This window comes from Pogoniulus pusillus, chromosome 11 (assembly GCF_015220805.1).
Source record: "Pogoniulus pusillus isolate bPogPus1 chromosome 11, bPogPus1.pri, whole genome shotgun sequence".
In the NCBI taxonomy this organism is placed as follows: Eukaryota; Metazoa; Chordata; class Aves; order Piciformes; family Lybiidae; genus Pogoniulus; species Pogoniulus pusillus.
Genome location: NC_087274.1, coordinates 6,724,592 through 6,752,483, shown reverse-complemented (window position 1 = coordinate 6,752,483; position 27,892 = coordinate 6,724,592). Strand labels below are relative to the sequence as shown.

The 27,892-nt window shown below is 62.6% G+C and overlaps 1 protein-coding gene across 6 annotated transcripts; it reads left to right on the top strand.

Moving 5' to 3' along the window:
• Positions 1-1,513: 1,513 nt before the first annotated feature.
• Positions 1,514-27,892, top strand: BAHCC1 (BAH domain and coiled-coil containing 1). Of its 6 annotated transcripts, none has more exons than XM_064150706.1 (27): positions 1,514-1,949; positions 3,858-4,194; positions 12,161-12,340; positions 13,421-13,543; positions 13,937-15,655; positions 15,732-15,837; positions 15,953-16,161; positions 16,293-16,451; positions 16,790-16,983; positions 17,300-17,657; positions 17,749-18,486; positions 19,655-19,839; positions 19,964-20,100; positions 20,315-20,416; positions 21,737-21,839; positions 21,926-22,148; positions 22,427-22,591; positions 22,701-23,026; positions 23,352-23,459; positions 23,542-23,807; positions 23,904-23,979; positions 24,060-24,168; positions 24,265-24,387; positions 24,476-24,649; positions 25,421-26,571; positions 27,191-27,427; positions 27,513-27,892. In XM_064150706.1, the coding sequence occupies exons 2-27, from the start codon at positions 4,017-4,019 to the stop codon at positions 27,717-27,719; spliced, it is 7,656 nt and encodes a 2,551-aa protein (XP_064006776.1). In that variant the 5' UTR covers positions 1,514-1,949; positions 3,858-4,016; the 3' UTR covers positions 27,720-27,892. The 6 variants fall into 6 exon arrangements, with proteins under 6 accessions (XP_064006776.1, XP_064006773.1, XP_064006774.1 ...); XM_064150703.1 differs by having other exon boundaries at positions 22,698-23,026; XM_064150704.1 differs by having other exon boundaries at positions 19,652-19,839.

Sequence of the window (27,892 nt, the reverse complement as noted above, 5' to 3'; positions counted from 1 at the left end):
CCCCCAAAAACCCCAAACTAAAAAAAAACCCAACCAACCCCAAATCAACAGCCCACAGTGGCTCAGCGCTATCGCGCCCGGTACTGGCCCCTGCCCCATCGTTGCTCCCTCCCTTTCACCGTTCTTTGCCCGGTGCATGGCCCTGAGCACTGCACAGACCCCAGCGGTGCATGGCCCCCAACCCGCCTCGCCCTGTGCAGCCTCCATATATCACACAGCCCTTTCATATTGCACAGCCCCCCAACAGTGCACCACAGCACTGCATACTCCCCACACACGCTGCACAGCCTCCCAACATGGCACCTCCTCACCTTGCGGTGCATGGCCCCCAGTGTTGCACAAACACTCCCCAACATTACACAGCCCTCTAACATTGGCCCCCACCTCACCGCAAGACCCTCCATCATTTGCATCCCCCCTCTCGCCTCGTACTGCACGACCTTCCAACACTGCCCATCCCCCCATTTCGCACTTCACCTCAACACTGCACCGCATGACTCCCCAGCATTCCACACCCCCCCCCCGCACAGTCTCCTAACTCTGCATCACCCCACACTACACCGCTCCCCAATATCGTACCCTCACTGTACACTGCATGACCCCCCAGCACTGCAAAGCTCCCATGACGGCAGAGCCCCCCAACATTATTATACTCCTCACCTTGCACCACATGGCCCCCCAGTATCTCATGTTCTCCCCCTCCCACAATGCACAGCCACCTCACTTTGCTGCCTCCAACACCGCCTAGCCCCCCAACATTAAACACACACACACGAAATGCACAGTCCCTCACCTTGCACCGGACGAATTCCCACCACTGCAAACCTACACCTCGCACTGCTTCCCTCCATTGCACACAGCCCAGCACTTCAGCCCCCACTACACTGCACGCATCCCCCCCCAGTCCCTAATCCGCCCCCGCCCAGACCCCCCCTTCCCAACCTGGCAGCAGAGTCGGTGCCTGACTCCGGCCCGTTCCCCTCTCGCCGTCGCCTTTGATCTCCGCAGCTCCGCTCCCGACCCTCGGGGTCCGCCCGAAGTAAGGGAGGGGGAAGGGGGTGGGGGGTTGGGGGAAGCCTAGAAACTGGCGTGTCCCCCCTCCCTTCCCGCCTGGGGGCCGCCTTGAAACTGCAGCCAATCAGTGCCTTGTTTACACTGTGTGATTGACAGCGGGCTGGCGGGTAGCCAGCCAATCAGCACGAGGGGGCGGGAGGAGGGGGGTTGCGTTGCAGCGGGGGTTGCATTGCAACCTTCGGTGCAATGCAACCCCCGCTGCATCTCACCGACCCCCCCGCGTCCGCTCACTCACCGCGCATGCGCGCTCCTCCCATTCATCCGCCGGGCTTGAATTAGGCGCCGGCAGCGCGCGTCGTCACCCTGGCCGCTCTTTGATTGGTTAAGCGTCTTGGGCTCCGCGCCAGCCTATTGGGTGTGGCGCGCTGACGGACGCCGCTCACAGGAAAATGGGGGAGTTGTACGGGGGGGGAAGGAGGGGGGCAAAAGGACGAGGGGGGTGGTAGTTGTTGGGGGAGGGGGGGGTCGCGAGCGCCGCGCGGCGGCCAATCAGGGGGCGGCGCGCGCGCGCGGCGAGAGGGCACGCGCTTATTAGCATGCGGGGCGCGTCGCCCCGACGGAGTGCGCGGCGTGAGCGGGGAGGCGCGGCGGGGACCCCCCCCAACCCCCCCCTCCCCCCGTTCCTTTTTTTTCCCCCCCCTTTTTTTTTCCCCCTTCCCCCCCCCCCCCCCCCATCCCTTCCCCCCCCTCCTCTTTCTCCGGTTCCCTTTGCTGCAAGAGCAGCCGGTGCATGGGCAGTGCACGGGCACCGGCAGGAGCACGCTGCTGCTGCTGCTGCTGTTGCTGCTGCTGCTGCACCCCCCGCCAAGGCCGACCCGCGCCGCCTCCGCCGTTGCCGGCGGGACCGACCGCACTCACCCCGCAACACCCCGCCGGTAAGTAACTGCGGGATGGTGCTTGGGGAGGAGAAAGAGGAGGAGGAGGGGGGTGTTGTTGTTGGTTGTTGTTTTGGGTTTTTTATTGTGATTTGGGGCGCTTTTGTATTTATCTTTTCAATTTTTTAAGCCGGCTTTATTTTTTTCTCTTTAATTTTAATTAGTTTTTTTTTTCATTTAATTTGTTGCTGTTTTTGGGGCGCTGGGATTTCTTTTTTTTTTTACTTAAAAAAAAACCAACATTTTTGCGCGTTCATTTATTTTTTTTCCTTTCCAATATTTCTGCGCGTTCATTTTTTTTCCCTCCTCTAACATTTTTGCGCGGTTTTTCCCTTTTTTTTGTGTGTGTGCTTTTTTAACATTAAAATATTTTTCTACATTGTTTTACTTTATATTATTTCACAGTAAATATTTTTTGTTGTGCGTTAATCTTTTTCCATTCAGATATTTTTGGGCGTTCGAAATCTTCCTGATCTCCCCTAAAATTTTGTCCATTAAACCTTTTTTTTTTTCATTCGTGTGGGGTTTTTTATGCATTAAATTTTTTTCTGCATTAAATATTTTTGCTTTCCATTATTTCCGCTTAAAATTTTGTCGTAAATTTTCTTGTTTTTATTTTACGCGAATGCCCCTCTTTTTCGTATCGCTCTCCCGCAGTTTTATTTACAAACCCGCACCTTTTGGGGCTGTGCCGGGATCTCTCCCTTCAGCCGCTGCCCTCCGCCTCCCACTCGGGATAATACGGCCGCGCTCTCCCCGTCCTCACCGGGACGTGGACCCCTGAGCCCGGGTGCGCTGCGAAAGGAACCGGGAGATTCCCCGGCCGCGCTCGCTGCTCCGCTTCCCCTTTGTTCGCCGCGGCCCGGCCCGGCCCCGGCAGCCGCGGGCTCCCCGCCGGATCGGGCCCCGCCGGCCCCGGCGTTGCCGAGAACAATGACTCCGCGGGCCCGCCGCACCGGGCGGGCTGTCGCTGGCTTGGAGGATCTCCGGTACCAGGGCCGGGCATCGGGGAAAGGCAAAGGGCTGGCCCGAGCACCGGAGAAATAGCGGAGAGCGGCGGCCGTGCCGCTCTAGGGGAGGAGGAAACCGAGGCCGTGCGCCGTGCACAGGGGAGCGGGGACCGTGCAACCCCGGGGAGAAGGGAAACCGAGGAGGAGAAGATTGTGCACCGGGGAGGCAACGGGAAACAGGGCCCGTGCACCGGGGAGGAAACGGGAAAGGGGGCCCGCGCAGCAGGGACTAGGAGAGAACCGTGCACCGAGGAAAAGACAGGGTTGGGAAACAGAACCCGTGTACCGGGGAGACCGGCGACAACTGGGGTATGACCACCGGGGAGATACATCCGGTGCATCGGGGCGAAAATAAAAGAACCGAGAACAGGGAAATTTGGGGCCGAGCAGCAGGGCAAGGACGGGGCCATGCACCGGGTAACCGGGCCCCGCGCAGTGGCGGTGAGAATAGTGACCATTGTAGCGGTGAAGCGAGGCCGAGGAGCGGCGGCCGTGCCCCGGGGAGAACCGGGGCGGGGCGGGCGGGAAGGCCGGGGCCGTGCTCCAGGAGCACCCGGAAAACGGGGAGGGGGCGGGTACTGGGGAAACCGGGGGTCGTGCGCGGGGAGTAGTGTAGAAACTGGGGTTTGTGCACGGAGGGTGCTAGGGTAATTTGGAACTGCGAACTGGGAGTACTGGGGAAATGGGGGGGCAGTGCGCCAGGGATGGTGGGGAAAAGGGGGCCAGGCACGGGAGATACCGGAGAGAAAAAAGGGGGCTGTATACTGGGGAAATTGGAGATTTATACACTGGGGGCACGGGGGGGGGGGGCATGCAGGGGGTCCCTGGGGACACAAGGGTACTGTAACCTCCCGTCCTGGTCACGCTCTCACGTCCTCCTTTCTCTCCCTTGCGCCAGGAGCGGAGGATGAGCCGGGAGTCCCGGCACGGAGCGCGGCACGCCGCCACCCAACCCGGTCCGCCGCGGCGCTGAGAATCGCCGGCCGCCCCGAGGAGCCCCGTCGGTGTCCCGCCGTGCCCGCCGTGGGCAGCGAGCGGGTGGGTGGGTGCCCCCGGCATGGACGGCCGTGACTTCGCACCTCCACCGCCGCGGCTGCTGTCAGAGAGAGGCAGCTTGGGCCACCGTCACGGCACGGGGCGTGTGGCGGGTTCGGCACACGGTGCCGTGCAGCCCCCTGGACACTTCCAGCCCACCAAGTACTTCCCCGCGCCTATCTCCATGGCCACGCACACAGGTCAGAGGCGCCGGAGCGGCCGCGGCACAGGGGGCCGGGTGGGACGTGGGGTCCAGCACAGCACTGGGGTCTTGGCTTCTTTGTGCTGCTCCTGCTGTCACTACGCCCGGTGGGGGTTTTTTTTTGGGGGGGAGGGAGGGCTCGTGCACACGGTGGGGGCATTTCCCTGCTCTGTGGGAGCGTGACTCCCGTCCTGGCCCAGCGAGATACCGGTGCCTGAACAAGGAAGCGCTTTCTGGGTGAACAAGGAGGCCGTTATGCGCGGAGCCGGCGCAGCGGCGGCGGTGCCGTGGTGCGGCGACGGCGGGGAAAGGTCAGCAAACCCCGGGTCTATATAAAGCGCCGAAGTGTCAGGGTGCGAAGGGGTTTGCAGCGCGTGCGGTCGCCTCAGCACCTGGTGTCGTGCTGGAGACGGACAAAGCCCCGGGCACGGCACGGCCAGCTGCGCCGGCACCGTGATGGGGTTCGCCGAATCCGGCCGATGCGCCGGCATCCACGGTGTGCGCTGCTTTGTCTGGCAAAGGGCATACGGCTGCGGCTGGGCAAAGATGAAGTGAGGTGCGGGGTGCCCGAAGTGAGATGCACAGCCGCAGAGTGGTGGTGGAGACTTCAGGGGTGTAGGGCACGCAGCAGGGAGCTGGAATTGCTGCCACCAAGCTCCGGGATGGAGCTGAAGCAGGATTAGGGCCAGATCCGGTGCCGACTCTACGATGCTGGCCGGGGCCCCCCACTTCTCGCCGGCACAGGCGGTTTTCTCGCCGCGGCACGGCGGCAGCTCCGGTTATTGTCGCCGCCTTGATGAGCTGTGAATACTAATAAAATTATATCTGCTTTAATGGGATTACAATTAGTGCGTGGATTAGGGCGGGGGGCACGGCCGGGCCGGCGCGGGGGGGTGGCGGGGGCCCATGGCTCCTCGAAGGAGCTGGAAAGCGGTGGGGCACTGAGGGGTGCCTGGGAGGTGGCTATGGATCGAGCCCGCGGCCGGGGCGGTTTCGCTTTGTGGCGGCGGCCCTCGTGCTGCGACTGCCCCCCCCCCGGGACTACTGTTGACCTCCCCCAGGGTTTGGAGTGTGTGTAGGGGGTTCTGTACTGGGATTCAGTGTCCAGCCCTAGGGTGGGGGACTGGGGTAGAGGCTCGACCGCTGTTTTGACTCGTGGTGGCTGGGAGGGGTTTCCCCCCAGGGAACGCTGGCACTGGGGGGGCTGTTGGCTTCCTGCGTGTTGGTGTCCTTGCAGCGGCGGCTGCGGCGGCTGGACCCTCACGCCCGCTGGGGCCTGGGCGACACATGGGAGCCCAAATGCAACGGAGGTTGTTAAAATAACATGGATCAGGCTAAAAATACTCCGGCAGAAACTCGCCTTAAAAAAAAAAAAATAAAAAAGGGGAAGAAAAAAAAAAAAAAAAAAAAAAAAGGCAGCCAAACCCAACAACAGAAAGAGCTAAAAATATTCCCGGCTTTGGCAGGGCCGGCACAGCCGGAGCCGATCCCGGCAAGCCGCACTCGGAGGCGCGTCCGGGAACGTTGCTGGAGTGAATAAAAATCATAATCTAGTGCCCATCACCGTGACAGGACTGGCGGGGGGGTGGGGGTGGGGGGGTGGTGTGTCTCCAGGACTGGCACCCCATTTTCCCCACGGCGCGGCCGTGCCATGGGGCCGGGAATCCGTGGCAGCGTGCGGAGCGGTAATTAACGCCGATGATTGATAATTACCCCACCCAGCAAATAAAGCCAGCCCGCGGTTTGCCGGGCGGCCGTGGCGGTGGCGAGGCCGACGCGGCACGCGGCAGCCGCGGGGCACCGTTGTTGGCTTTCCCCAGGGTGGGGGGGGGGGGGGGGGGCTGGGGCTCCGGCCACGCTCCCCCAAATGGCTCCCGGCTTCGGGCTGGACTACACCTCCCAAGAGCCTTTGCTGGGGGCCGGAGGCCGCCCTGGGAAGGGGAGATAAAAGCTGTTTAGCTTGATTTTATTAAAGCCATAATTCAGGGCCGCGCAGTTATTGCAAACAAATGCTCCGGTTTGCATCTGGTTTTGGCACCAGGACCATGCAAATGATGGCACGAGACAGTGGTAGGGGCCGGAGCACAGGGAGCCGCTGCCCTGCCTGGTGCTTGGGGTTCAGGGACCCCCGGAGCTGCTGGGAGCCCAGCCCAGGCCGCGGTGCAGCCCCCTTGCCCTGACCTGATCGCGGGGCTGCAGCTCCACCACCCCGTCATGCCTGTGCCGAGCCCCATGGCAAGCAGGGCTGGGGGTCCTAGACCCCAGCCGCAGGGCAGAGGGTTGGAGAACTTCGGCAGCAGCTCGACCAAGTCTGCTTTTACGCAGGGGCCTCAAATTTGGCCCTTCTGACGTTTTTATGGACTAATATATAGTTGGGATCGTGGCGGGCTGTTTGTCACCGCGGCAGCGTCCTCGGTGCATCGCGGGGCTTAAAAGAGTGGTGGGAGGGTGGGGGGGCTTGCACAAGTACCATATTTTGCTGGGAGCAGCACTGCTGTGGCCATGCTGGTGCTAGTATGCGACTGGAGCCCCGTAGTCCTTCTTTGCAAACCGGTGCTGGTTTGCATCCTGGTGCAAATGCCCAAACTAGTTGCGGCAGTGCGGGTGTGCATCCCACCACAGGTGTGCAGCCCAGCTGCGGTGACATGGGTGTGTGTCCTGTTGCGGGTGTGCGTGCTGGCAGTGGTGGACGGGCGGTGATCTGGCAGCGTGATGCTGGTGGCCAGCCAGACTCCCACAGCTGTTCCCCTCCCTGGATTAAGTTGCAGGCCGGGTGCTGCGCGGTCCCCCAGCACGGCTGGGGTGGTGACGACGTGGGGCAGGTGGGGACGGTGGCCCCTGGCTGGGGCGGCGGCGCAGGGCCGGGTGCCAGCGTTGCAGCCGCTCCACATTGCAGCTTCCTCATTAATGACTGAAGACGTGGGGTGGGACAAGGGTTGGGAGGCCACGGCAGGGCTCCCGCGTAGCTGTGGCGCGGGGGCTCCCCGCTCCGCTCCTCGGCGCTGCGTGTCAGCCCGGCCGCGCCGCCGCTTGCGCTGCGTTTGGAAAAGTAGGTGTCAAAGTTAAAACAGATTTTGAGATTAACTTGTCTGCTCCTTGTTAGCCACGCTTGTGCCGGGGTGGCCGACACACGCACGTGTCCGGCGGGATGCGGAGACCCCTAGATCCTGTGGAATCGCCGCCGAGAGGGTTCATCTGTTTGTTAACGATCCGTGCGGAGATGCCGCTGTGTGCTGGGGCCTAAGGGAATGGGCAGCCCGAGCAGCCGCATGGCAACGTCCCAGCAGCTGCTGGGGCTAGCTGCTGGTGATCACCCCAAACTGGGGGTGGGGTGAGTGTGCCTCAGGACCCGAGACTGTGAGCAGCTGGCCTTTGTCTCCTGTCCCCGCGCCCAAGTTGGTAGGCTTGAGGACAGTGCTGTCGGCAGTGTCACTGGAGGGTTTTGTGTGCCGAGCGCCGTTCAGGACCGTCCAACCAGGGCTGTGCTGTGCTGTGCGCCCCCCTCCCCCCCCTCCCCAGGCGGTTCCTCTCGTGTCCCTGATGGCAGCGATACAGGGCAACCCAGTGGGGAATTACAGCGGGAAACAAAAATAGCAGGATCTGGCGATTCGGTGACTCTGCAGAGATTCACACGGGCTGTGCCCCCCCCCCGCCCCCCCCCCGCAGTAAATAAACACTCACCCAATAATCTCATTCTTGGAGTTCTTCTCTATCCGCTCCCTAAAACGAAACAGATGGGCGCAGCGTGGCCCTGCCTGGATCCCTGCCTATGGCCCTGCCTGGATCCCTGTCTGTCCGCATCACTCCATCCATGCTGCCATGCTTGCCCTGCCAGCCACCCTTGCCTGTGTCGTTGCCCCTGCAAGCACCACCCTGGGGTACGATGTGACCCTGTCGGGTGCTGGTGTCCCCAAGTTCCCGGAGGGATGGGATGAGTGCTCGCAGCCCCTTGGGATTGCTCCCTCAAGGCAAGAAATTACGTGCTATAAGTGGCACTACGGGCCCCGAGTTTTGGTGAGATCCGTGGAGGGTCCACATGCTTAGGGACATCAACTCCCTGTGGGGCTGTGTGGGGGTCGGGTTCTGGGACACCCTGGGCCCTCTCCAGATTCCCTGTGGTCTCAGCTCTGGGGCTGCTCCTAAAATGGCCCCTGGGCTTTGCAAGCTGCGTGCATAGAGCATGCAGGTCCTGCACCGGGTGTGCAAATAGTGCATTGCATGTGGAACTCGTGTATTGGGTGTGCAAATCGCATGTCAAGTGTGCAAGTCATGCATCGAGCATGGAAGTCGTGCGCTGGGTGTGCAAATTGCATGTCAGGCATGCAAATCGTGCATTGGGTGTGCAAATTGTGCATCGAGCCTGCAAGTCGTGCATTGAGTGTGCAGGCTGTGCATCGGGCATGCAAGTTGTGCAGCAGTAGTGCGGGCAGCATGCCCCCAGCAGCCTGCACCGGCCGTGCCAGTGTGCGGGTGTCGGTCGTGCGAGCGATGTGCCCGGAGCAGTGAGTGCCCAGGCGGCCCCGGAGCAGCGCTCAACCCCAGCGAGCAGGCGGGAGCGCGCAGCAGCCTCTCGGCAGCTCCAGCCTTCCCCTTCCCTCCGTCGCAAGCCAACAGCTTGCGAGTGGCACTTAGCGCGGAGCGACTGCCGCGTGATTACCCATCGGATAACGTTTTAATTGTACTTCTGGCGCTCTGTCAAGCTCGTTTGAACCGCGTTCCGATATTACAGCATTTATTTAGTGCCATAACAATATGGATTAATCTTAAATTATAACGCCGAGGAAATTATATTACACTTATTTCGTGTTTGTCAAATATTTAAAAGGGGCTGCGTGGGTTGCAAAGCGCTTGGTTGGGAGTGGGGAGGCCCGGGGGCTGCGTCCTGCCCTGCGTTCAGGGATTGGTGGGAGGCAGCTCCGTAGGGTGCCCAGCTGTGGGGATGTGGGGCAGGAGGGTCCCTGCCAGTTCCCGGTGTCTCCGCGTGCGGCCCTGGCCTCGCTTGGAATGTTCCAGCCCTGAAATAGCCAAGGGAGTAACTCAACTCCACACCCCGCGCACGTCCTTCGTGCCACCGCAGATGCCATCATCACCTTGCCCGGGTGTGGCTGAGGGGCTCCAGCCCCCGCTCGACCCCTTCCTTGAAATGAAGCCCCTAAATAACAAGGTGCAACTCCCTGGCTTCCTGGAGTCATGGCAAGGAACTGGGACATCCTGGAGAGGAGGGACTAAAGACCTGCTCCCTTTCCTACTAATGTCACTTTGGAGACCTTGCTCTCTGGCCCATAAACCTGTCGGGCTTCAAGCAGCTGTGCCTGAAGTAACCCCACAACAGGGCTTGGGCCCCTCACACACCCACCTTGACCCTGCATACTGGGAGGGGAAGTTTTCCGTATTCCTGACACATTCCCATCTGTGCTGCACTTGGTGTGGGGGTGAAGAGTGGCTTGGAGGGAAGCACCCTTTGCTCCCACCCCCAAGTCACACCCATGTTCCCCCCTCCCCAGCCCTCATCTCCCCCAGCGCTGTTGATGTGGTTGTGCTGAGACCTGGCATGCTTGTCACACGTGTGATCCACTGTGAGTCTGGGATCAAGGCAAACCCCCACCCCTTCCCTCCACTGAGGTTTGGCAGTGGTTTCATTTCCCTTTTAACCCTCTCCTTTGCCTGCTGCCTCCCCCTGTCCCTGTTTGGGAGTCTTGGCTGCCATCATACTCATCCCCTGTCTGAATTTCTCTGCCTGGCCACACTGCAGGGCCCAACACAGGGTGTGGTGTGACCAGGGCTGTGCCAGGATGGTTGTGGGGTGTCTGGGGCCAGCATAGTGCTTGTGTGGCTCTGCCAGAATTCCCAGCATGAACGTGGAGTGCAAAGCTGTCCAGAAGCCATCAGAGCCCGGGGCTGGTGGCTGTGGCCATGACCAACCTTCCCACCCCACTTGCACCTGGCACGGGGGATTTTCTTGCCAGCTGTGCCAGTGCCAAGGCTGGGAGTGATACTGATGGGACTGACTCATGGTGCTGGTCATGGGGAACTCAGCCAGGGGGTTCCCAGGGTGACGCTACTGGGGTGGGATCCCACTGCCTGTCTGCCCTGTGCTGGCAGCTCTAGCACTGCATGCTCATGGCTGAGATGAGTTGTGCACGGTCTCGGGGGCCCTTTGGTGTTCTCGTTGGCACTGTGACCAGAGAGGGCAGAGGCTGCGCTGTGCCAGGCCGTGCCATGCTGAGCTATTTTGTGCACACCATACTGAGCAGGGACAGCACAGGGAAAGGGACAAGTGTGCGAGGGGCCAGGACAAGGTGCGGGCAGGCATGTGAGGCGGGTGGGAACTGCGGGGCTGACCGTGGGGCCGGTGTGCGCCAGGGGACCCAACCGTGCCAGTGGGCATGAGTCAGCGGGTGGGAGGTGTGGAGGAGCCAGACCGCAGGCCTGCCAGCCCCCTGGGATGCTCTGCGCCGGCACGGCCCTGCCGCCGTTGAAAGTCGGGGGGGGGGGGGGGAGATGATTTTATTTTTTTACAGCCTGTTTCACAGCTTCCAGAAAAGGCTCGTTCTGGAAACCTCGGCTTCCTGCCCGGCACAGCCGCCCGGCACGCTGCCTGCTCCACGCCCTGCCGTGGGGTCCCCCGGCACGACCGGGGCCGGATTGTGCCAGGGTGGTTGCCTGTGAGCAGCATCAAGCATAGGTTCCTCCAGGGTGGGTCGGCATGGTGTGACAGGCCGGTGGGTCCCGGTGTGTGCCGGCACAGGGTGGGCAGCGTCCGGTTCCCAGGATCATGGTAGGGTGTGGCCATGCCCCTGGCCCACGCGGTCCCTTCGCCCAGGCTCAGTCCCCGACCGGCCAGCGCAGGAAGGAGCGAGCTGCCTGAAACCACATCCCGACACTCATCCCAGAGGCATCCCAGAGGGATTAGCCAGGGAGCGTGGGCCGGCTTAGAGAGCAAAGCATTGCTTCCTGCCCCGGCCGGGCGGCTGGCCAGCCTGGGCTTCTCCACACCACGCCGAGCCGTGCCGAGCGATGGGCACATGGCTGCAGCCATGCCAGCCCGTGCTGGCACAGAGATGGACACGGGGAGCGAGTCCATGCAGCGAGGGCCGGACAGTTTTCCCCCTTTTTTGGCTCTCACCCGTCCACTGGCCATCAGCTCCGATGTTTCCACCATGACCTCACGCTTCAGCCAGGGTGGGGACCAAGATGGGGTGCTGGGGCCCCCCCCAGCTGCTAAGGGAGGCTGCTAGGGTCAGGGTGAGGGCTGCCCCCCTCCCCTACGATTCTCCACAGCTCTGCCCCTTCTTGCACATGTGTGCACACATGCATGGGCACACACATGCACACACGTATGCCCCTGTCCCTGTCCCAGTGCTCAGCCAGCACTGGCACCAATGGCTGTCCCTGTGTCCCTAACCTTCCTGCCACCACCCTGGTAACTGGCAGGACTCTGGCTGCTGTCTACAGTGTCTGCCCATGCTGGCAGTGGGATGACCCTGGCATGGCACAGCCATCCCAATAACCAGAGTTGCCAGTGTCCCACGGCAGCTCCAAGCCACGGATGGGGAGGGGCAGCAGCGTGGGAAGCCACATGCATGTGCAAAGCCTCCTGTGCACCAGCACATGTGTGTGCCCAGGCAATGGATCTGGGGTCAGGGCACGGCACATGTGTGAGCCCCATGGGGCTGTGGGGACATGTGCGAGAAGGGGCATCACAGTAAGGCTAGGCCTGCTCACCAAGTGCCCGTGCACTAGAGGCACGCGTGCATGAGGGATGGGCATGCACGAGGGGTCAGGAAGTGTGCATGTGGACAGGGGACCTGTGTGCCCAAGGGATGTGCAAACACAGCGTGCCCTGTGTGCAGCCCTGCAGCTGGCATGAGCACACGAGTGTGCATGAGCGAGCACAGCGGTGGGGTGGGTGTGCGAGCAGGAGCGCAGGCAGCCCCCCCTGACTCTTTCTTCTTTCCCCACAGCCAGCGGCAGCCTGATGGGCAGTGCACCCACCTCCTCCTTCATGGGGGGCTTCCTGAGTGGCAGCCTGGGCTCAGGGGCACCCAGCCACCCCACAGGCCCCACTGCTTCTCCCCCGGAGCCAGCGTTCCGTGGGCCCCACTCCAGCACCTCCCAGATCTGGTTCTCGCACTCCCATGAAGGTGAGTGGGTGTCAGGGAAGGGATGGGCTGCAGCACCCTGGGGGCGCACAAACAGGGTGGCCCTGTCAGGTGGCCCTGTGGGTTGGCCAGGATGCAAATGGGATTCTGCCCGGTGCTGGCAGGTGACATCCAGTGAGTGCCCATGTGGACGGTATTTGGACCTCCCAGACACTGGCACGTGGGGTGGTCATGGCAGCTGGCCGACACGGGCACACGGTTGGCATGCAGCAAGCTTCAGGGTGGCGCTGGGAAGAGCCACAGGCCTGCAGACCCCCCTGGGCATCCATGGGGACCAGGCTTGCCACCTTGCAATCAGGACACAAAGGCGAAGATGCTCATGCTAATCTGTGGACCCCCTGCCCCACGTCCCAGGAGCTGGGCTGAGCCCAGGCCAGATCATGTCACTGGTGATGAACTGGGGGCTACTACTCCTCTCCCACTGCAGGGACCCCTATACTGGGGCTGGCTGCAGCATGGTGACCTCTGGGGCCAGTTAAAGAGACACCCCACAGAGAGGGAAGCAGGGGCCTGCCCCCAGCACCCCCTGGAGCACCAGCGTGTCCCCATCCCCACCACAGCGGCCAGAGCGAGGGCCGACAGAGTTAAGGAGCAGGGAGGTGGTATTGGCTCGGGGCCCTGGCAGCCAGCCCAGCTGGTAGTTTGACCGGCTGCCAGTTGGCTCCTGGCGTGCCGGGGCCTGCACGGCGTGCCGGGGGGGGGCTTGGGGGGACGGGCAGCACACACAGCTCCAGCAGCTCACCACTGATGGACAGGCAGCCTGAGCATGCCGCTGAACAGGCCTGCAAGGGCTGTGCTGAGCCACAGCTGCCACGAGTTTGTGAGGTCTCTACAGCTGCTGCTGCTGCTGTGACTTTGTGGGGGTCTTAGCCCAGCAGCAGCTCTGGGGAGGCAGGAGAGTCCATGTGCTGCAGGAGGTGACAGGCTCTGGCACTGATGGCCAGAGTGGTGAGTGACTGGGAGGTTGTGGTGTGCTGCATGCTGTGGCACTGCACAAAGGTGCCATGGAGGGTTGTATGCCTGTGAGCACACCCTGAGCCCTCCTGACCGCTGTGTCCCCAGCCCCAGGGTACCCCCGCTTCTCTGGAAGCCTGGCCTCCACCTTCCTGCCCATGAGTCACCTGGACCACCACAGCAACAGCAACGTCCTCTATGGCCAGCACCGCTTCTACGAGAGCCAGAAAGGCAGGTACCAGGGTCCTGGCATGACACTGCAGTGCCACTGGGTTGCCTGGGATTCCCCACAGTGGCATATGTCCCCAGCCTGGCGTGGGTAGGGGGCTCGGTGCCTGTCTCCAGTGCCCACGCCTGGTGTCACTGGAGTTGGGGCCGGCGGGCACGGGGTGGTGGGCACCCAGCCCAGCCGCTGCTCTCGCTTTTCACAATATTGTGGCGGGCGCTTAATAGGGAACATTGTTTGGGTGGTAAATGGAGTTAATTAGGCACTGCCGTCCCCCACGCTCCTCCCCTCGTTAGCGGGCAGCCAGTGCTGGCACGGCTGCAGCCCTGGGTGCCCAGACCCTCACCGTTGTTCAGTGAGGGGACCACTAGGGGCTCAACCATCACCCTTCTCTCCAGATAACTTCTACCTGCGCAACCTGCCCACCCAACCCGCCCTGCTCCCCACCAGCCACGGCTTCCCTGGCATCGCCCGTGCAGCTCCTGGGCCCCCCACTGGCTCCTGCAGCCGGGAGCGAGAGGCTGGATCCTTGCCCAAGACCCCCAAGGACTACGACCGCTTCTTGGCAGGCAAAGAGAAGGTGGGCAAGGGGGACCCCAAAGAGCGGCCACCTGAGGAGGACCCAAAGGAGCGACACAAGGTGGTGCTGCCGGTGCCACCGGAGGGTCACTGCAAAGAGGGGCTGCCCACACGAGGGGCCAGCGATGGACGCCCCAAGCACCTCGCCTCCTGCCTCCTGGGTGCCAAGGGGCTGGATGGCGATACCAGCCGTGCTGTGCTGCCCAGCTGTGCCGGCAGTGCCATGCCCCGCGCCGGCCGCTGCAGTGCCAAGGAGACATGTCGAGGGGAGCGGGAGCCAGGTGCCCCTGAGATGCCCCAGCCTTACGGCGAGTGCGTGGAGCGACGGCAGATGCTGCACCATGCTGTTTCCTACGCGGTGCCCACTGGACCTGCCACACTCGGCCCCACTGCTGGGTCCTTCCCCTGCTTGCCACTCCACGCTGGCCCCGAGATGCTGTGCCCGCTGCCAGAGCCAGCTGGCCGAGAGCTGAAGCTGAGTGGTGCCACACTGGTGCCCTCAGTGGGGCACCTCACGGACAAGAGCCGCTCCTTCCAGGTGACGGCAGAAGCTGGTGGCCTCGAGCGTGCAGAGGCCAAGGAGCGGCACGCTGAGGTGGGCACAGAGCCCCCAGTCACTTATGGTGGCCCCTTCCACCACCCACTGAAAGCAGAGGGTACTGCTGAGCGGCGACTGGACTGGGGGGGTCCCAGTGCCCGGCTGAAAGGGCTGGAGTACCTAAGTGGGGGAGCAGCTGAGGGACCGCCCTTTGCCAGCCGGGGTCCAGCACCCAAGGGTGCTCTGGAGAAGGGCTACTTTGAGGTACCACCACCGCCTGACTGCTCCCGTGCTGCCCGCCCTGACCCGTTGAGTGTCCGGGTTGGCCCCTCCTGCTGCACTTTAGAGAAGGGCCCCCCCAAGGACCCTCCCTCTGGACCAGGCCCCCAAAAGGTAGCACGAATTCGGCACCAGCAGCACCCTGAGACAGAGGCAGCCAGTGCTGGCCCTGAGGGCAAGCGCAAGCCCCTGGAGCTGAGTGCCCTGGGCTATGGTGGGCCCCACCTGCCCCCATGGGGCGTGCAGGGCCAGGGACCCCCACTTGGCGTGGCAGAGGAGAGGAAGGGCCCTTACCTGGACCCCTTTGGCACGAGTCTGCAGCCGGCTGCATTGATGACTCAGGGCCCAGTGCTGGGTCAGGAGGTACCAACTGCCCCAGATGAGGTTTCGGCCATGAAGAACCTGCTGAAATACAGCAACCAGGCACTGCTAGGGGGGCAGAAGGGCCCCCCCTTCGTTGGGCTGGGGGGTGTCAAGGGCAGCTGCGCACATCAAGATGCCAAATTCCCCCCGGGAAAGGGGCAGCCAGAACTGGAGCGACCGGATTGTGCCCGTGGCCGGGAGCACGATGGGCTGGCCACTGGCGAAGGTGAGGTGCGACAGCCGCCTGTTGGCATCGCTGTGGCTGTGGCACGGCAGAAGGACACACTGGGACGACCTGACACCTCCTATGGCAGTGGTGGCACCGGGCGGCAGGGCCGGGCGGCTGCCAGCATCAAAGGTAGGGCTCAGGTTGGGGGGGGTTGGTGGCAGTCTGTTGGGGCCATGCTGATGCCAACATCGTGTCTCTGGCACAGCGGGCACTGCACGGCCCATGCACCTCATTGACCTGGAAGCAGAGGAAGAGCGGGGCCGGCTCTGCGAGGAGCGCCTGGGGCTGGCAGGGCGAGAGCTCCTTCTCCAGTGAGTAGTGAGACAGAGCCAGGGGTCTCTGTGGTGCCCAGCGCCAGGGAGTCTCCATCGTGCCTGGTGTTGGCACTCTGCCCCACACCTCATCTCCCTCCTTTTCTTCCTGCAGGGACAACAAGGACCTGGTGGAGTTTGCCCGAATGCACCCCTCTGGGGGATGTCCTGGGGAGCTGACCCCCCACCTGATGATTGCTGGGGGTTCATCACTGCCTACAGGGCAGCTCGGAGGGGACCCTGCCACCCATGCCCACCCGGCACACACGCACTGGCTGCCCCGCACGCGCAGCCCCTCCATCTGGATGGGGGGACACTCCTATGGTCGGTGCCACTGGCAAACGGGGGGGCTGTGGGAGTGGGGATGACTGACTGCTGACCCTCCTTCAGCAGTGGGGGTGCTGGGGTGCTGCTTAGTGAACCTCAGTACTAATGGACCCCTCCTTACCCTGCAGGCATCGGCCACCCTGCATTGCACCAGAACCTGCCGCCCACCTTCCCTGCCTCCATGCCCAGCACCATGCAGCCTGTCTTCCCCCTCTCCCAGGACCCCCCAGCCCAGCTCGTGATCCTACCCACTGAGCCCCCAGCCCACGGCACCCCCCACACGCTGGGTGAGGCTGGGATGGGCTCTAGAGTCACTGCTGGGGGGTTGGTCTAGGGGGGGAAAGGAAATGGGCTCCCTGCGGGTGCTGTCAGAAATGCAGGGGTGGGAAATGTGAAGCCTTTGGGTGATTTTGGGGCTGTAGGGAGTGGGAGATGGGTGGGTTCCTTTTAGTGCTTCTGGTGATGCAGTGGTGGGAGATGAGTCCTTGCAGGTGATGCTGGAGATGCAAATGTGGGAGGTGGGTCCCTGTGGGTGCTACTAGGGGGGCAGAGCTGGGGATGGTACTGCTGGGATCTGCAGGGTGATCCTGAGGTTGGTCCCTGTCTGACCTAATGCCACCCACAGCTGACGTCATGGACCAGGCATCGCTGTGGCCCCCGATGTACCCAGGCCGGGGTCCCAGCGCCCACCTGCAGCACACGGGGCAGCTGCCTGTGTACTCGCGCTCGCAGTTCCTGCGGCAGCAGGAGCTCTATGCCCTGCAGCAGCAGCAGCGGGCAGCCCAGGCCCTCGAGATCCAGCGCCAGGCGCATGTCCAGGTGCCAGTGGAGCTGGGGGCATGGAGACATTGGAGGGCTGGGTGTGGGGTGGGATGTGGGGCTAGGTTGGGGATGCAGGGTTGGACTGGAGTTGGGCTGTAGGGTGGGACTGTAGGGCTGGGGGGTGAGATGTGGGGGCTGAGGTGCTGTTGTGCAAGGGATGGGGCCACTGAGACTGGGCAGAGGGGTTGGGCTATGTGGTGCTGTCCAGGGAGGGCAGTGGCATGCAGGGCTGGGATGTGGGACAGGATTGCAAGACAATGGGCAGGGACCAGGCTGTGAGACTGGCACATGCTGACCTCTGTGTCCCCTGCAGCGGAAGCCGGAGGAGCAGCCTCTGGAGCTGGAGGATGGGGGTCCCGAGAAGCCCCTCAAACCCTCCCACAAAGCAGTTGCCTTAAACCCTCCGACCAAGGGCCTGTCCTCAACAGCCCCTGGGCCACCCAAGCTGTCCCCTTGCTGCCACTCTCCGGCCCTGCGGCACCCAGCCAAGTGCCCCATGACCCTTCCTGCGGCCCCCTGCACTTTACCCATCTGCCCCACCACCAGCTCTGCTGTTGCCCCCCGCTCCCCGGCTGACAGCCCCCTGCCCGTCCAGAGCAAGGGCAGCGACGGTGAGGACAAGCGCGGAGAGGGGCAACCGCCCCGCGACTACCCCAAATCCCTGGAACCAGGTAGGACCTGGGGCGGCAAGGAGAAGGACATTGCCCACGGTGCTGGGGGTTACCGAGGGGTCCCTGCTGAGAGTCAGCTCTTTCCCCGCAGACCTGCCCCCTGGTTACAGCTACCCCGCCGCTGGCATGGGCTTCTCCGAGGCGCACTCAGCCGAGCCGGCTGACCCCGACACTATGCACGCTGGCTCGCCGCCGGCTGAGCCAGAGCAGTCCCGGACCTTCAGTCCCACCGGTGAGGTTCTGCGGGAGTCAGGACCCTCACAGGAGCTGCCAGCCGGTGAGGCAGTAGCCGAAGGCCCCGGAGTGCTACTTCATCACCACCACCTCCTCCTCACCCCGGGACCCCTCTGTGGAGAGCGGGGACCAGCACCAGCTGAGGGGACTACTGAGGAGCCCTTTGGGGTGTGCCCAGACACGGCTCAGGGAGCGCCGGAGCAGAGCTCACCAGAGCAACAGCACTCGGTGCCCGTGGTGGGGGCTTCCCCGCTACCCCCCACTGCTGAGGAAGTGGAAGAGGAGGAGGAAGAGGAGGACGAGGACGAGGAGGATGAGGAGGAAGGCGACAGTGATGGCTCAGAGCCGGAGGGCAGCTGTGATGAGGAGGATGGCGAAGACTCCAACGGGCGACAGGGCTGCTTGGGAGGGCTGGAGGCTCTGATTGCCGCTGGCATTGACCTGGGGGAGTTGCCAGCACTGGGCTCACCCGAGGAGCCCCCTCCAGCCCCCCCGTCACCTGCCCCCCATGCCTCAGGGATCCCTGGCATTGCCCTGCTCAGCGAGCTGGCCGACCTGGAGCTGCGCCGGCGCCGCTGTGACCTGGCCCTAGGAGGTGAGTGGTCCCTGGTGGCCTCTGACAGCCCTGCACTGTGGTATCCCATCCTCCTGGCACTTTGCCCCATGGCTTCTGGTGCATCCCAGCGCTCCCCGGTATGCCCTGCCCCCTGGGACCCTCTGCTTCCATTTCCCCCTTCCCCGTGGCACTCTGGCCTTCTGATGTCCCCTGCCACGTGGTGTTCCTTGGCCCATAATTAGTTGCCCTGGTGCCCCCTATGCAGGGTGCTGCAGCAGATTCTCTGTGTGGGGCGTGGAAGAGAGGGGTTGTGTGGTGCACATGAGAGCAGGGCTGGGCAGTAGAGGTGTTCTGCAGCAGAGTAGGGGGTTGGGGATGCTTTTTTGGTGTAGAGAGCTCTGGGTACATTTTTGGAGCAGGGGGCTCGGGGGGTGCACTTTCGAATGGGGGGCTGCAGGTGCATTTCTGGATCAGGGGGCTGGGGGTGCATGTTGAGAGCAGGCCCGTGTAGCTTTTTGCCACAGAGGGCTGTGTGCACGCTGGCAGCGCTGATGCTGTGGTGCGACGCAGTGCCCGGCAGCCAACCCTTGCTCGCAGCCCAGGGCTCAGCTCCAGCACTGGCTCCAGGCAGGCGCCGGGATTCCCTCCCGGCTCGGCTTCCCCAGGGAATCCCAGGGGCCCCGTCGGGGGAAGGCCAGCATGGCCATGCCGTCCGTCCTGGCGTGTCCCCAGCACTGCGGCGGGTGTGTTGGGGGGGGGGGGGGGGCTTGCGTGCTCAGTGCTGCCCGTGGCCTCGTGGTCTGAAGCCGTGATGCTGTGGGTATAGTGGGGCCCCACTCACAGTTGGGGCACCCAGATGGGGCACATCACTGCATCCCTTCCAAGCTTGGCTGTGCTTGCTGTTGTGCACCCAATCCTGGCTGGCTCTGCCAGCCTCTCAGCCCCACACCTGCCTGGTGACACCATCCCTGTGCACCATCCCCTTGCCCCTCACCACTCCTGCCATCCTGCATGATACTCCACTCATCCATGCCACCCCATGGCATGGCCTTGTGCCCCATAGCCACCCCTGCCCAACTGACAGCCTTTCTCACCCCACATGGCCCTGGTGCCACCATGGTGTGCTGGTCACACAAGAGCATGTGTAGGTCAGCGTGGGGGTCCAGGGCATGTCCCCACTGTCCCTGCTGACCTCCTGTCCCAGCAGGGGAGGACGAGGACCTGCTGGCCTTCAACCTACAGAACCTGGCCACGGTGGCAGCCGCCTGGTCACTGGTGGAGGCGGCCAGCCGGGAGGGCAGCCCCCCTGCGCTCAGCCCCCTGCCCACCTCCCCACCACCCCGCACCCGCATCCCCCGCCGCAAGTACACCTGGACGCCCAAAACCAAGGCCGTGAGTGTCTCCTTGCGAGTTAACGTGAGCGGGAGGTGGGACGAGTTGTGCCCGGTCTCAGCCCTGGAGACCGAGGCTGCTGGCAGTGGCCAGCTGCCCGCCCACACCCCCTCTCGGCCTCCAGGTTTGCCCCTTGAAGGCAGCCATCGAGCAGCTCAACACTCAGGAGGTGGAGGTGCGGATGCGGCTGGCCGAGCTCCAGCGCCGCTACAAGGAGAAGCAGCGGGAGCTGGTGAAGCTGCAGAGGCGGCATGACCACGAGTATGTCCCGTCGTCATCCGGGATGGGTCCCAGGACTGGGCGGGGAGGGCAGCAGGGCAGCGGGTGGGGTGGCCTATGAGGAGGCTGGGGAGGGCCAGCAGTGGTGGCCACCAGTGCAATGAGTTTGGGCCCGTCCTCAGCCCGGCTCGGTGGAGGGGCACCGCCTGCGGTGGCTGCGCAGCTCAGGGTGCCCCCGGTCTTGCCGCGGCTGCAGGCGTGACGAGAGCTCCCGGAGCCCGGCGCGACGCGGCCCGGGGCGGCCGAGGAAGCGCAAGCACTCCAGCACGCTGGGCAGGGCCGAGAGCCGCAAGGTCAAGTGAGTGACCTGCGCCGCGTGTCCTCCTTGTCCCTGGGGATGGGCCACCAACCCTGCTGCCGGGGGGGTCCGGGCATGCTGCTACAGAGGTGGCCGTGCTTGGCGGACCCCCGTACCCAGCTGCGGCCGTATTGTTGGGGGGGGTGGGAGTCTGGCTGCTCACTCCAGTGTGCTCCTGCTCTCGACCCGCATGTGACTGGGAGGGGGCTCGGCTGGGTGGCAGCTCCGTGTGTGTGTGTGTGTGTGAGTGTGTGTGTGCCCGTGCCGGCTGCGGGAGCAGCGTTGCATAAAAGCCTCTTTATCTGTGCCGTATAAAGCCATCGGTCACGCTGCAGCGGCGTTCGGTGCTGCCGGCGCTTTATTATTACCCATTAGCCGCCCGGCGCAGCCGTTTCCCCACTCCCGGGCCCTGTATAATTGTCCTTCTCGGCTACAAATTGCCTCTCCCGACAGGCCCATTTGCATAAATCCTCAGAGCGAGTCCAAACACGCTCGGAGTGTGTGTGCGTGCCCGGCCCCCAGTCCTCTCCCTCCCCCCCGACACCCCCTCCCCGTCAGTAATAACAGTTAAATCTGCGCTAAATGGTTCCTTCAATTAAGACGGAAGGGAAGGGGGAAAAAAAATTAATCTCTAGGTTTTATGTCACAAAACATTAGTGAGAGAGTGAAGGTTATTGGAGGGAGGGGGGTGGGATGTGGAGGGGAGAGATGGTGGCTGGTGATGGCCTGGGGGAACAGGATACATCCAAGGGGTGCAAGATGTGGCTGAAGAGGCAGGACCCAGGCAGGGAGGCAGGATCCAGGCATGAGTATAGGATCCAGACAGGAGTGCAGGATACAGGCAGGGTTGTAGGGTACAGGCAAGGCTGCAGAACACAGACAGGGTTGCAGGATTCAGACAGGGTTGTAAGATCCAGGCAGGGCTACAGGATTCAGACGTGGGTGCAGGATCTAGACAGGGATGTAGGATCCAGACAGTAATGTAGGATCCAGACAGGGGGCAGGATCTAGACAGGGATGTAGGATCCAGACAGGGATGTAGGATCCAGACAGGGGACAGGATCCATGCAGGGGTACAGGATACAGACAGGGGTGCAGGTTCCAGACAAGGCTGTGGATTCTGAGGAATGTAGGATCCAGACAGAGATTTATCATCTACCTAAGGATGCAGGATCCAGCAAAGGATGTAGAATCAAGCTGAAGGTGTAGGATCCAGTCAGGAGTGCAGGACCCTTTAGGGGCTGCAGGATCCATCTGTGTGGAGCAGGATCCCTCTGTGAGGTCTTGCAGGCACTATGCCTATACCACACTCCTCACCAGGGCAGTGAAGACCAGCCTGTCCCTGCTGTGTGCTGAGCTGCGAGGGGACCCCGAACCCAAGAAGAAGAGGAGCAAACTGGCTGAGGAAACATTCGGCTCCCCGGTGAGTCCAGCTCCACTGTTTACCAGCTACCACACCAGGGCCTGGGGGCTGCTGAACGCCTCCTGAGCTATCCTCTGCCCCACCAGGAGAAAGTGCGGTGCAAGAAAAGCAGCTCGCCAGGCAAGCTGGCATGCAAGGTGGCTCACAAGGTGAAGAGCAAAGGGCTGCCCGCTGGCATCAGCCCCTTCCGCCGGAAAGACCCCAACCCTGGCGGCCGCATCCAGAAGAAACTGTCCCGACCCAAGAGCTCCAAGACTACCAAGTACCAGCCACAGGACCCTGACTCCCGGCAGTCAGCAGAGTTTAAAGGCAAGGCTGGCTTGAGGGTGGGATCTGGCGTCCAACACAGGGATAGAAGTGAGAGGTCTGGCACATGGATGGGGTAAGGAGCAGGTGCTGCAGAGCCAGGGCAGAGGGATGCATCCAGTGCCAGGTAGTTCCAGGTAGTGGCTTGTACTGGAGGGTCACAAAGGACCCTGACTCATGTTGTCCTGCACAGGGAAGCAGCATCTCTCTCTAGGCACAGAGTGGGGTGCAGCAGCCACTCTGGGTGCAGAGTCCTTCATTGCTGCCTTCTTCTCTTGCAGATGAGCATGATGGGGACACTGACAGTGAGGATGGTGATGATGAGCCAGGCTTGTCCCTGCCACCCTCAGTGCCTGTGGCCGTGCTGGGACCCTCCCCGTCCTCCGTGGTAAAGATGGAGGCCAATGAAAAGGCGAAGAAGAAGAAAGAAAGGCAGGGGCTGCTAGGTAACACGGATACTGGGGGGAAGCAAAAGACAAGGACCCCACCTGCTGCACACACCAGGCCTGGGTGGGCACCCACAGGGTCCCCTGAGCCTCATCTCTGCCACAGCAGGACCTTGCCACCTGGGCAGCCCTGAGGGTGAGGTGAAGATCAAGCAGCGGCCAGTGAAGCCAGGGGCTGGCAAGCTGGAGAAGGTGCCAGTGCGGCGGAAGGCAGGTGGCTGTGAGGAGGGAGGCAAGAAGAAGTTGAAGCCCAAGCCCAAGGAGAGCCCCCGGCCTTCAACCACCAGCGGTCCCAGTGCACTGGCCCCTGCCAGCAGCCTCTTTGGCGGGACCGAGCCCCGGCACTTCACGGCGAGGGATGAGGGGGCTCGGCTGGCCAGCGAAAGGCTGAAGAAAGCAACACGCAAGAGCAAGGTGCTGCAGTCAGCCCTGAGGGTGAGCATGGAGGGCAAAGGGCGGGGGGCACCCATGACCTGGGCAGAGAGGGGCAAGAGAGGGATAGATGTGTGCAGGAGCTGGGAATGTTGGTGTGGCTGGGGTCCTTTGTGAGTCTTTGGGGTGCAGAGGGATAAGTGCAGGTTTTGCATAGGCTGTGGGTGCTGTTGGGGCTGGGGGACAATAAATAACAGAGTAAGGGTGCTGGGGTGGTGCAGGGGTGGTGATGGGCCCATGGGATGCAAGGTCTGGGGTGGCAATGGGCCCCAAAGGGCTGGGGTGAGCACTGCAGTGCCATCAGCTTGCTCTGTGCCCCCTCCCACAGCGGAAAAGTGGAGCACTCTCACTGGCTCTCTCCCCTCGGAGTGCCAAGACCATCCTGAGCAAGGGCAAGAAGCTGGCCAAGGTCAAAAGCAAAGTGGCCACCAAGCAGGTGAGAGGGAGCAGCCAGGCTCCTGCCCTGGCTTGGACATCCCCTGTGCCCCTCACCCACCCTGAGCTCCCTGTCCCAACAGTGCAAGGGCCGGGCAGTCAGCAAGCTGCTGGAGAGCTTCACCGTGGAGGACGACTTCGACTTTGATGACAACAGCAGCTTCTCAGAAGAGGAGGAGGAAGGAGGGGGCTGCCTGACAGGAGGGCTGCGGGGAGGTCGTTGTTCCCCTCTGCCCCATGCCTGTGCCATCCAGAAGGAAGATCTGCGGGACGGACTCCACATCCTCATCCCAAAAGAGGACAGCCTGCTCTACGCTGGCAGTGTCCGCACCATCCAGCCCCCCGACATGTGAGTTGGGGGGTCAGGGTGGGGGTCCCTGCCATGGGTGGGGACGTTGAGGTGGATGAGTGGGTGCTGAGGCCCTCTTTTGTGCCCCTTCTCCAGCTACAGCATCATCATCGAGGGTGAGCGGGGGAACCGACAGCGCATCTACTCACAGGAGCAGCTGCTGCAGGAGGCGGTGAGCAGGCTGGGAGGCCAGGGAGGGTCCCAGCGGGCAGTGGTGCCCCCTTGGAGCCCCATCACGTTGCTTCCTCACAGGTCCTTGACATCCGACCTCAGTCGCGACGCAGCCTCCCGCCAGGCACCCGCGTTTGTGCCTACTGGAGTCAGAAATCCCGGTGCCTCTACCCAGGGAACGTGGTGCGAGGTGAGGAGGGATTGAGGGGTGGCTGTGGATTGGCTGGCTGGGCCTGGGGCTGTTGTGGACCCCTACAACATCCCAAGAACTCTCCCCGTGCTGCAGGCTCCTCCAGTGATGAGGAGGAGGATGACCCTGAGGCGGTGATGGTGGAGTTTGACGATGGGGACACAGGGCACATCGCTGTCTCCAACATCCGCCTGCTGCCCCCCGACTTCAAGATCCAGTGTGAGTGGGATGGGGCCGAGTGCTGTGGGCTGGAGGGGTTGGGCAGGGAGGGCAGCACGGCCAGCCTTGACCCACGCTCTGCCCACAGGCACCGAGCCATCCCCCGCGCTGCTGGTCTCCAGCTCGTGCCGGAGGACAAAGCGGTCTTGTGGTGATGGACCCCCTGCCAGCGAGCTGCCCTCCAGCCTCTGCCCCGACCGCCACGATGGCTCTGAGCCCCCCAAGAGCTCGGGCAAGAAGGCAGCCAGCAAGGAGAAAAGTGGTATGGGAGGGGCTGCCACCTATGGACCATCTTTAGTGGGGTGTCCTAGGAAGATGGTGTCGGCAGCAGGGGTGTGAGGGATTGCAGCATGCAGGGAAGGGTGTTAGGATGTGGGGAAGGAGGCTGAAATGGGGGCATCAGGGAGCAGAGGAGGCAGAGATACAAACAAGGTAAGGGCTGCAGAGTAGATGGGTACAGGGGTTGGGAGTGGAGTGCGGCAGAGTGCAGGGAAAGGAGCAAGGGTAGGGAAGTGGCACAGAGCATGGCAGCAATGGGGAAGGGAGGTCAAGCTTCAGGGAAAGATATGCAGGGATGGGAGCAGACCCAGAGCAACCCTGCCTCTGTCAGTCCATTTGTCTGTCTTCCTTCATGGTTGCTGGTTCCTTCTGATCCCATCTTGCTGATAAAGAAAGGAGCTGAGGAGCCTGGGCTTGGTTAGCCTGCAGGGAAGGATACTCAGGAGAGACAAGAACCTGAAAAGTTGTAATGAGGTGAGGGTGAACAGCTCAAGAAATGGTCCGAAGTTGTGCCAGGGGAGGTTTAGGTTGGACAAGAGGAACAATTTCTTCCCCTAGAGGGTTGTCAAGCCCTGGAAGAGGCTGTCCAGGGTGGTAGTGGAGACCTCATCTCTGGAGGGATCAAAAAGCTGTGTAGATGTGGCACCAGCTGAGTGACACGGTTTAGTGGTGCCCTGGCAGTGATGGGTTAACTCTGGGACTCGATGATCCTAAAGGTCATTTCCAACCAAAATGATTCTGTGATTGCTGGCAGGGAAAGCTGTGGAGATGCTGTCCGGTGGCAAAGCGCCGCTGCTGGGCGACCCGTTCGTGGGCCGGCGGGGCGGGCCGCTGCTCAGCTGGTCGGCGGTGGCACAGGCAAAGCGGAAGGCGTCGAGCAAAGGCACAGCCATGCTGCAGAACCTCTTCCAGGTCAACGGCAGTGCCAAGAAGCTGCGGACCAAGGAGACCATCTTCCCGGTGCACCACCACCACCACCACCACCTGGCTGCCCCTGTCTTTGGCAACGGTTTTGGGGCCGACTCCTTCAGCCGCATCGCCAGCTCCTACGCCTCCTTTGGAGCTGGGGCCGGGCTGGTGCTCCCTGCTGCCCAGAAGCTCCTCCGCTCCAAAAAGGCCGAGCGGATGGAGGCAGAAATGGGCAAAAGTGGCCGGAGGAAGACAGGCAGTGAGTACCTGGTCAAGCTGGACCACGAAGGGGTGACGTCCCCCAAGAACAAGAACTGCAAAGCCCTGCTTCTGGCTGAGAAGGACTTTGGGGCCAAGCTGGAGCGACCGCTGGCCAGCCACGGCTACGCCCACGCGGCGCTGGCAGGCAAGGATAGGAAGGGACGGGCACCTGTGCACCAGCTGCCCGTGGGGCTGGCGCTGCGGAAATACTCGGGCCAGGCTGAGTTCACCCTGAACTGCGACAGCGACTGCCACAGCTCCTACTCGGACATGGACGAGGATGAGGAGGCAGGGGGGCTGGGCGCCGATGTGTCCTCTCGCTTCATGACCCGCCTCTCGGTTTCCTCCTCTTCCTCGGGCTCTTCCACCTCCTCCAGCTCTGGCTCCATCTCCACCTCCAGCCTCTGCTCCTCCGACAATGAGGATTCCTCCTACAGCTCCGAGGATGAGGATTCCACACTGCTGCTCCAGACCTGCCTCTCCCATCCGGTGCCGGCACTGCTGGCGCAGCCGGAGGCTCTGCGCTCCAAGGGCAGCACACCGCAGCGATGCTTCCTCACCAAGGCCACAGCCGCCGGCCCCAAGGCCAAGCTGAAGCGCAAGGAAGCCCTCAGCTTCTCCAAAGCCAAAGAGTTCTCCCGGAGGCAGCGCCTGCCCTCGGTGGAAAACCGGCCAAAGATCTCCGCCTTCCTGCCCGCACGCCAGCTCTGGAGGTGGTCAGGGAACCCCACGCAGGTACGGCCAGTGCCCACAGTGAGCACATGCCACTCAGCATGGACGTGGGAAAGGAAAGGGCATGGCAACTGGGGAAAGGGTGCATGGGGACATGGGACAGATGTGTGGGTGCATAACACAAAACATGGGTGCGTGGCAGTGAGCATGGATGCTTGGAGCAAGAGAGCATAAAGCACAGGCATGGGTGCACAGTGCATGGCAGTGTGCATGGGTGCCCCGCAGGATTTCTCTGTGAATGGATAAGGTGCATGGGACAGGGTACATGGCAGGATACCTCTGTGCCCAGGGTATGGTGCAGGGCACATGGGTACATTGTAGGGTATCAGAGGTTGTGGGGAAGTGTGCTTGAGTACATGGGTGCTCAGGGCAGGGTGGATAGGTTGGCTTCAGTGGGTGTTGTGCCTGGGTGCCGAGAGCAGGATGCTGGTTACATCAGCTCTGGCACTTAGGTGCACAGGGCAGGGTGCCTGCAGGGCACACAGGTTGGGATGGGTGCTGTGGGACCATCCTGACCCAGCTTTCCCCAGGTGCTGGGAGTCTCACTGGGCAGGCAGGGTGAGGCCGGGTAGGATTGGGAGTCCATGCACCATCCCTGACCCCGGCTGCTGTCCCCCCGCAGCGTCGGGGCATGAAGGGCAAGGCACGGAAGCTGTTCTACAAGGCCATCGTGCGGGGCAAGGAGACGCTGCGCATCGGGGACTGCGCTGTCTTCCTCTCGGCCGGGCGGCCCAACCTGCCCTACATCGGCCGCATCGAGAGCATGTGGGAGTCCTGGGGCAGCAACATGGTGGTCAAGGTCAAGTGGTTCTACCACCCCGAGGAGACCAAGCTGGGCAAGCGGCAGAGCGACGGCAAGGTGAGGGGTGGGCATAGGAAGCTGGGGAAGGGAGGGGTGTCATGGCAGAGGGGATAAATGGCGGTATCCTGTTGCCGCCCTGCAGAACGCCCTGTACCAGTCGTGCCATGAGGATGAGAACGACGTGCAGACCATCTCCCACAAGTGCCAGGTGGTGGGACGGGAGCACTACGAGCAGATGACCCGCAACAAGAAGTACCAGGACCGGCAGGACCTCTACTACCTGGCAGGCACCTATGACCCTACCACAGGCCGGCTGGTGACTGCTGATGGGGTGCCCATCCTCTGCTGACCACCCTCCCCTCCCTATTACCTACCCACCCTGGGCACAGGGAGGGAGACGCTGGGAACGGGCTGCCCCCCTCCCCTTACTCCACCGTGGGGCTCCTTCCTGGCTATTATGCAAAGCCCTGGGGTGGCCAGGGAGGGGGAAATGGAGGGTGGGAGGGGCATCATCGTCATCGT

Bases quoted from the DNA above. Each gene is read 5' to 3' on its own strand.
- BAHCC1 (XM_064150701.1), top strand. From the start codon at position 4,017: ATGGACGGCCGTGACTTCGCACCTCCACCGCCGCGGCTGCTGTCAGAG. The intron at 19,840-19,963 runs GTGAGTGTCTCC...CTCGGCCTCCAG, and splicing joins GGACGCCCAAAACCAAGGCC to GTTTGCCCCTTGAAGGCAGC. The intron at 27,428-27,512 runs GTGAGGGGTGGG...GCCGCCCTGCAG, and splicing joins AGCGGCAGAGCGACGGCAAG to AACGCCCTGTACCAGTCGTG.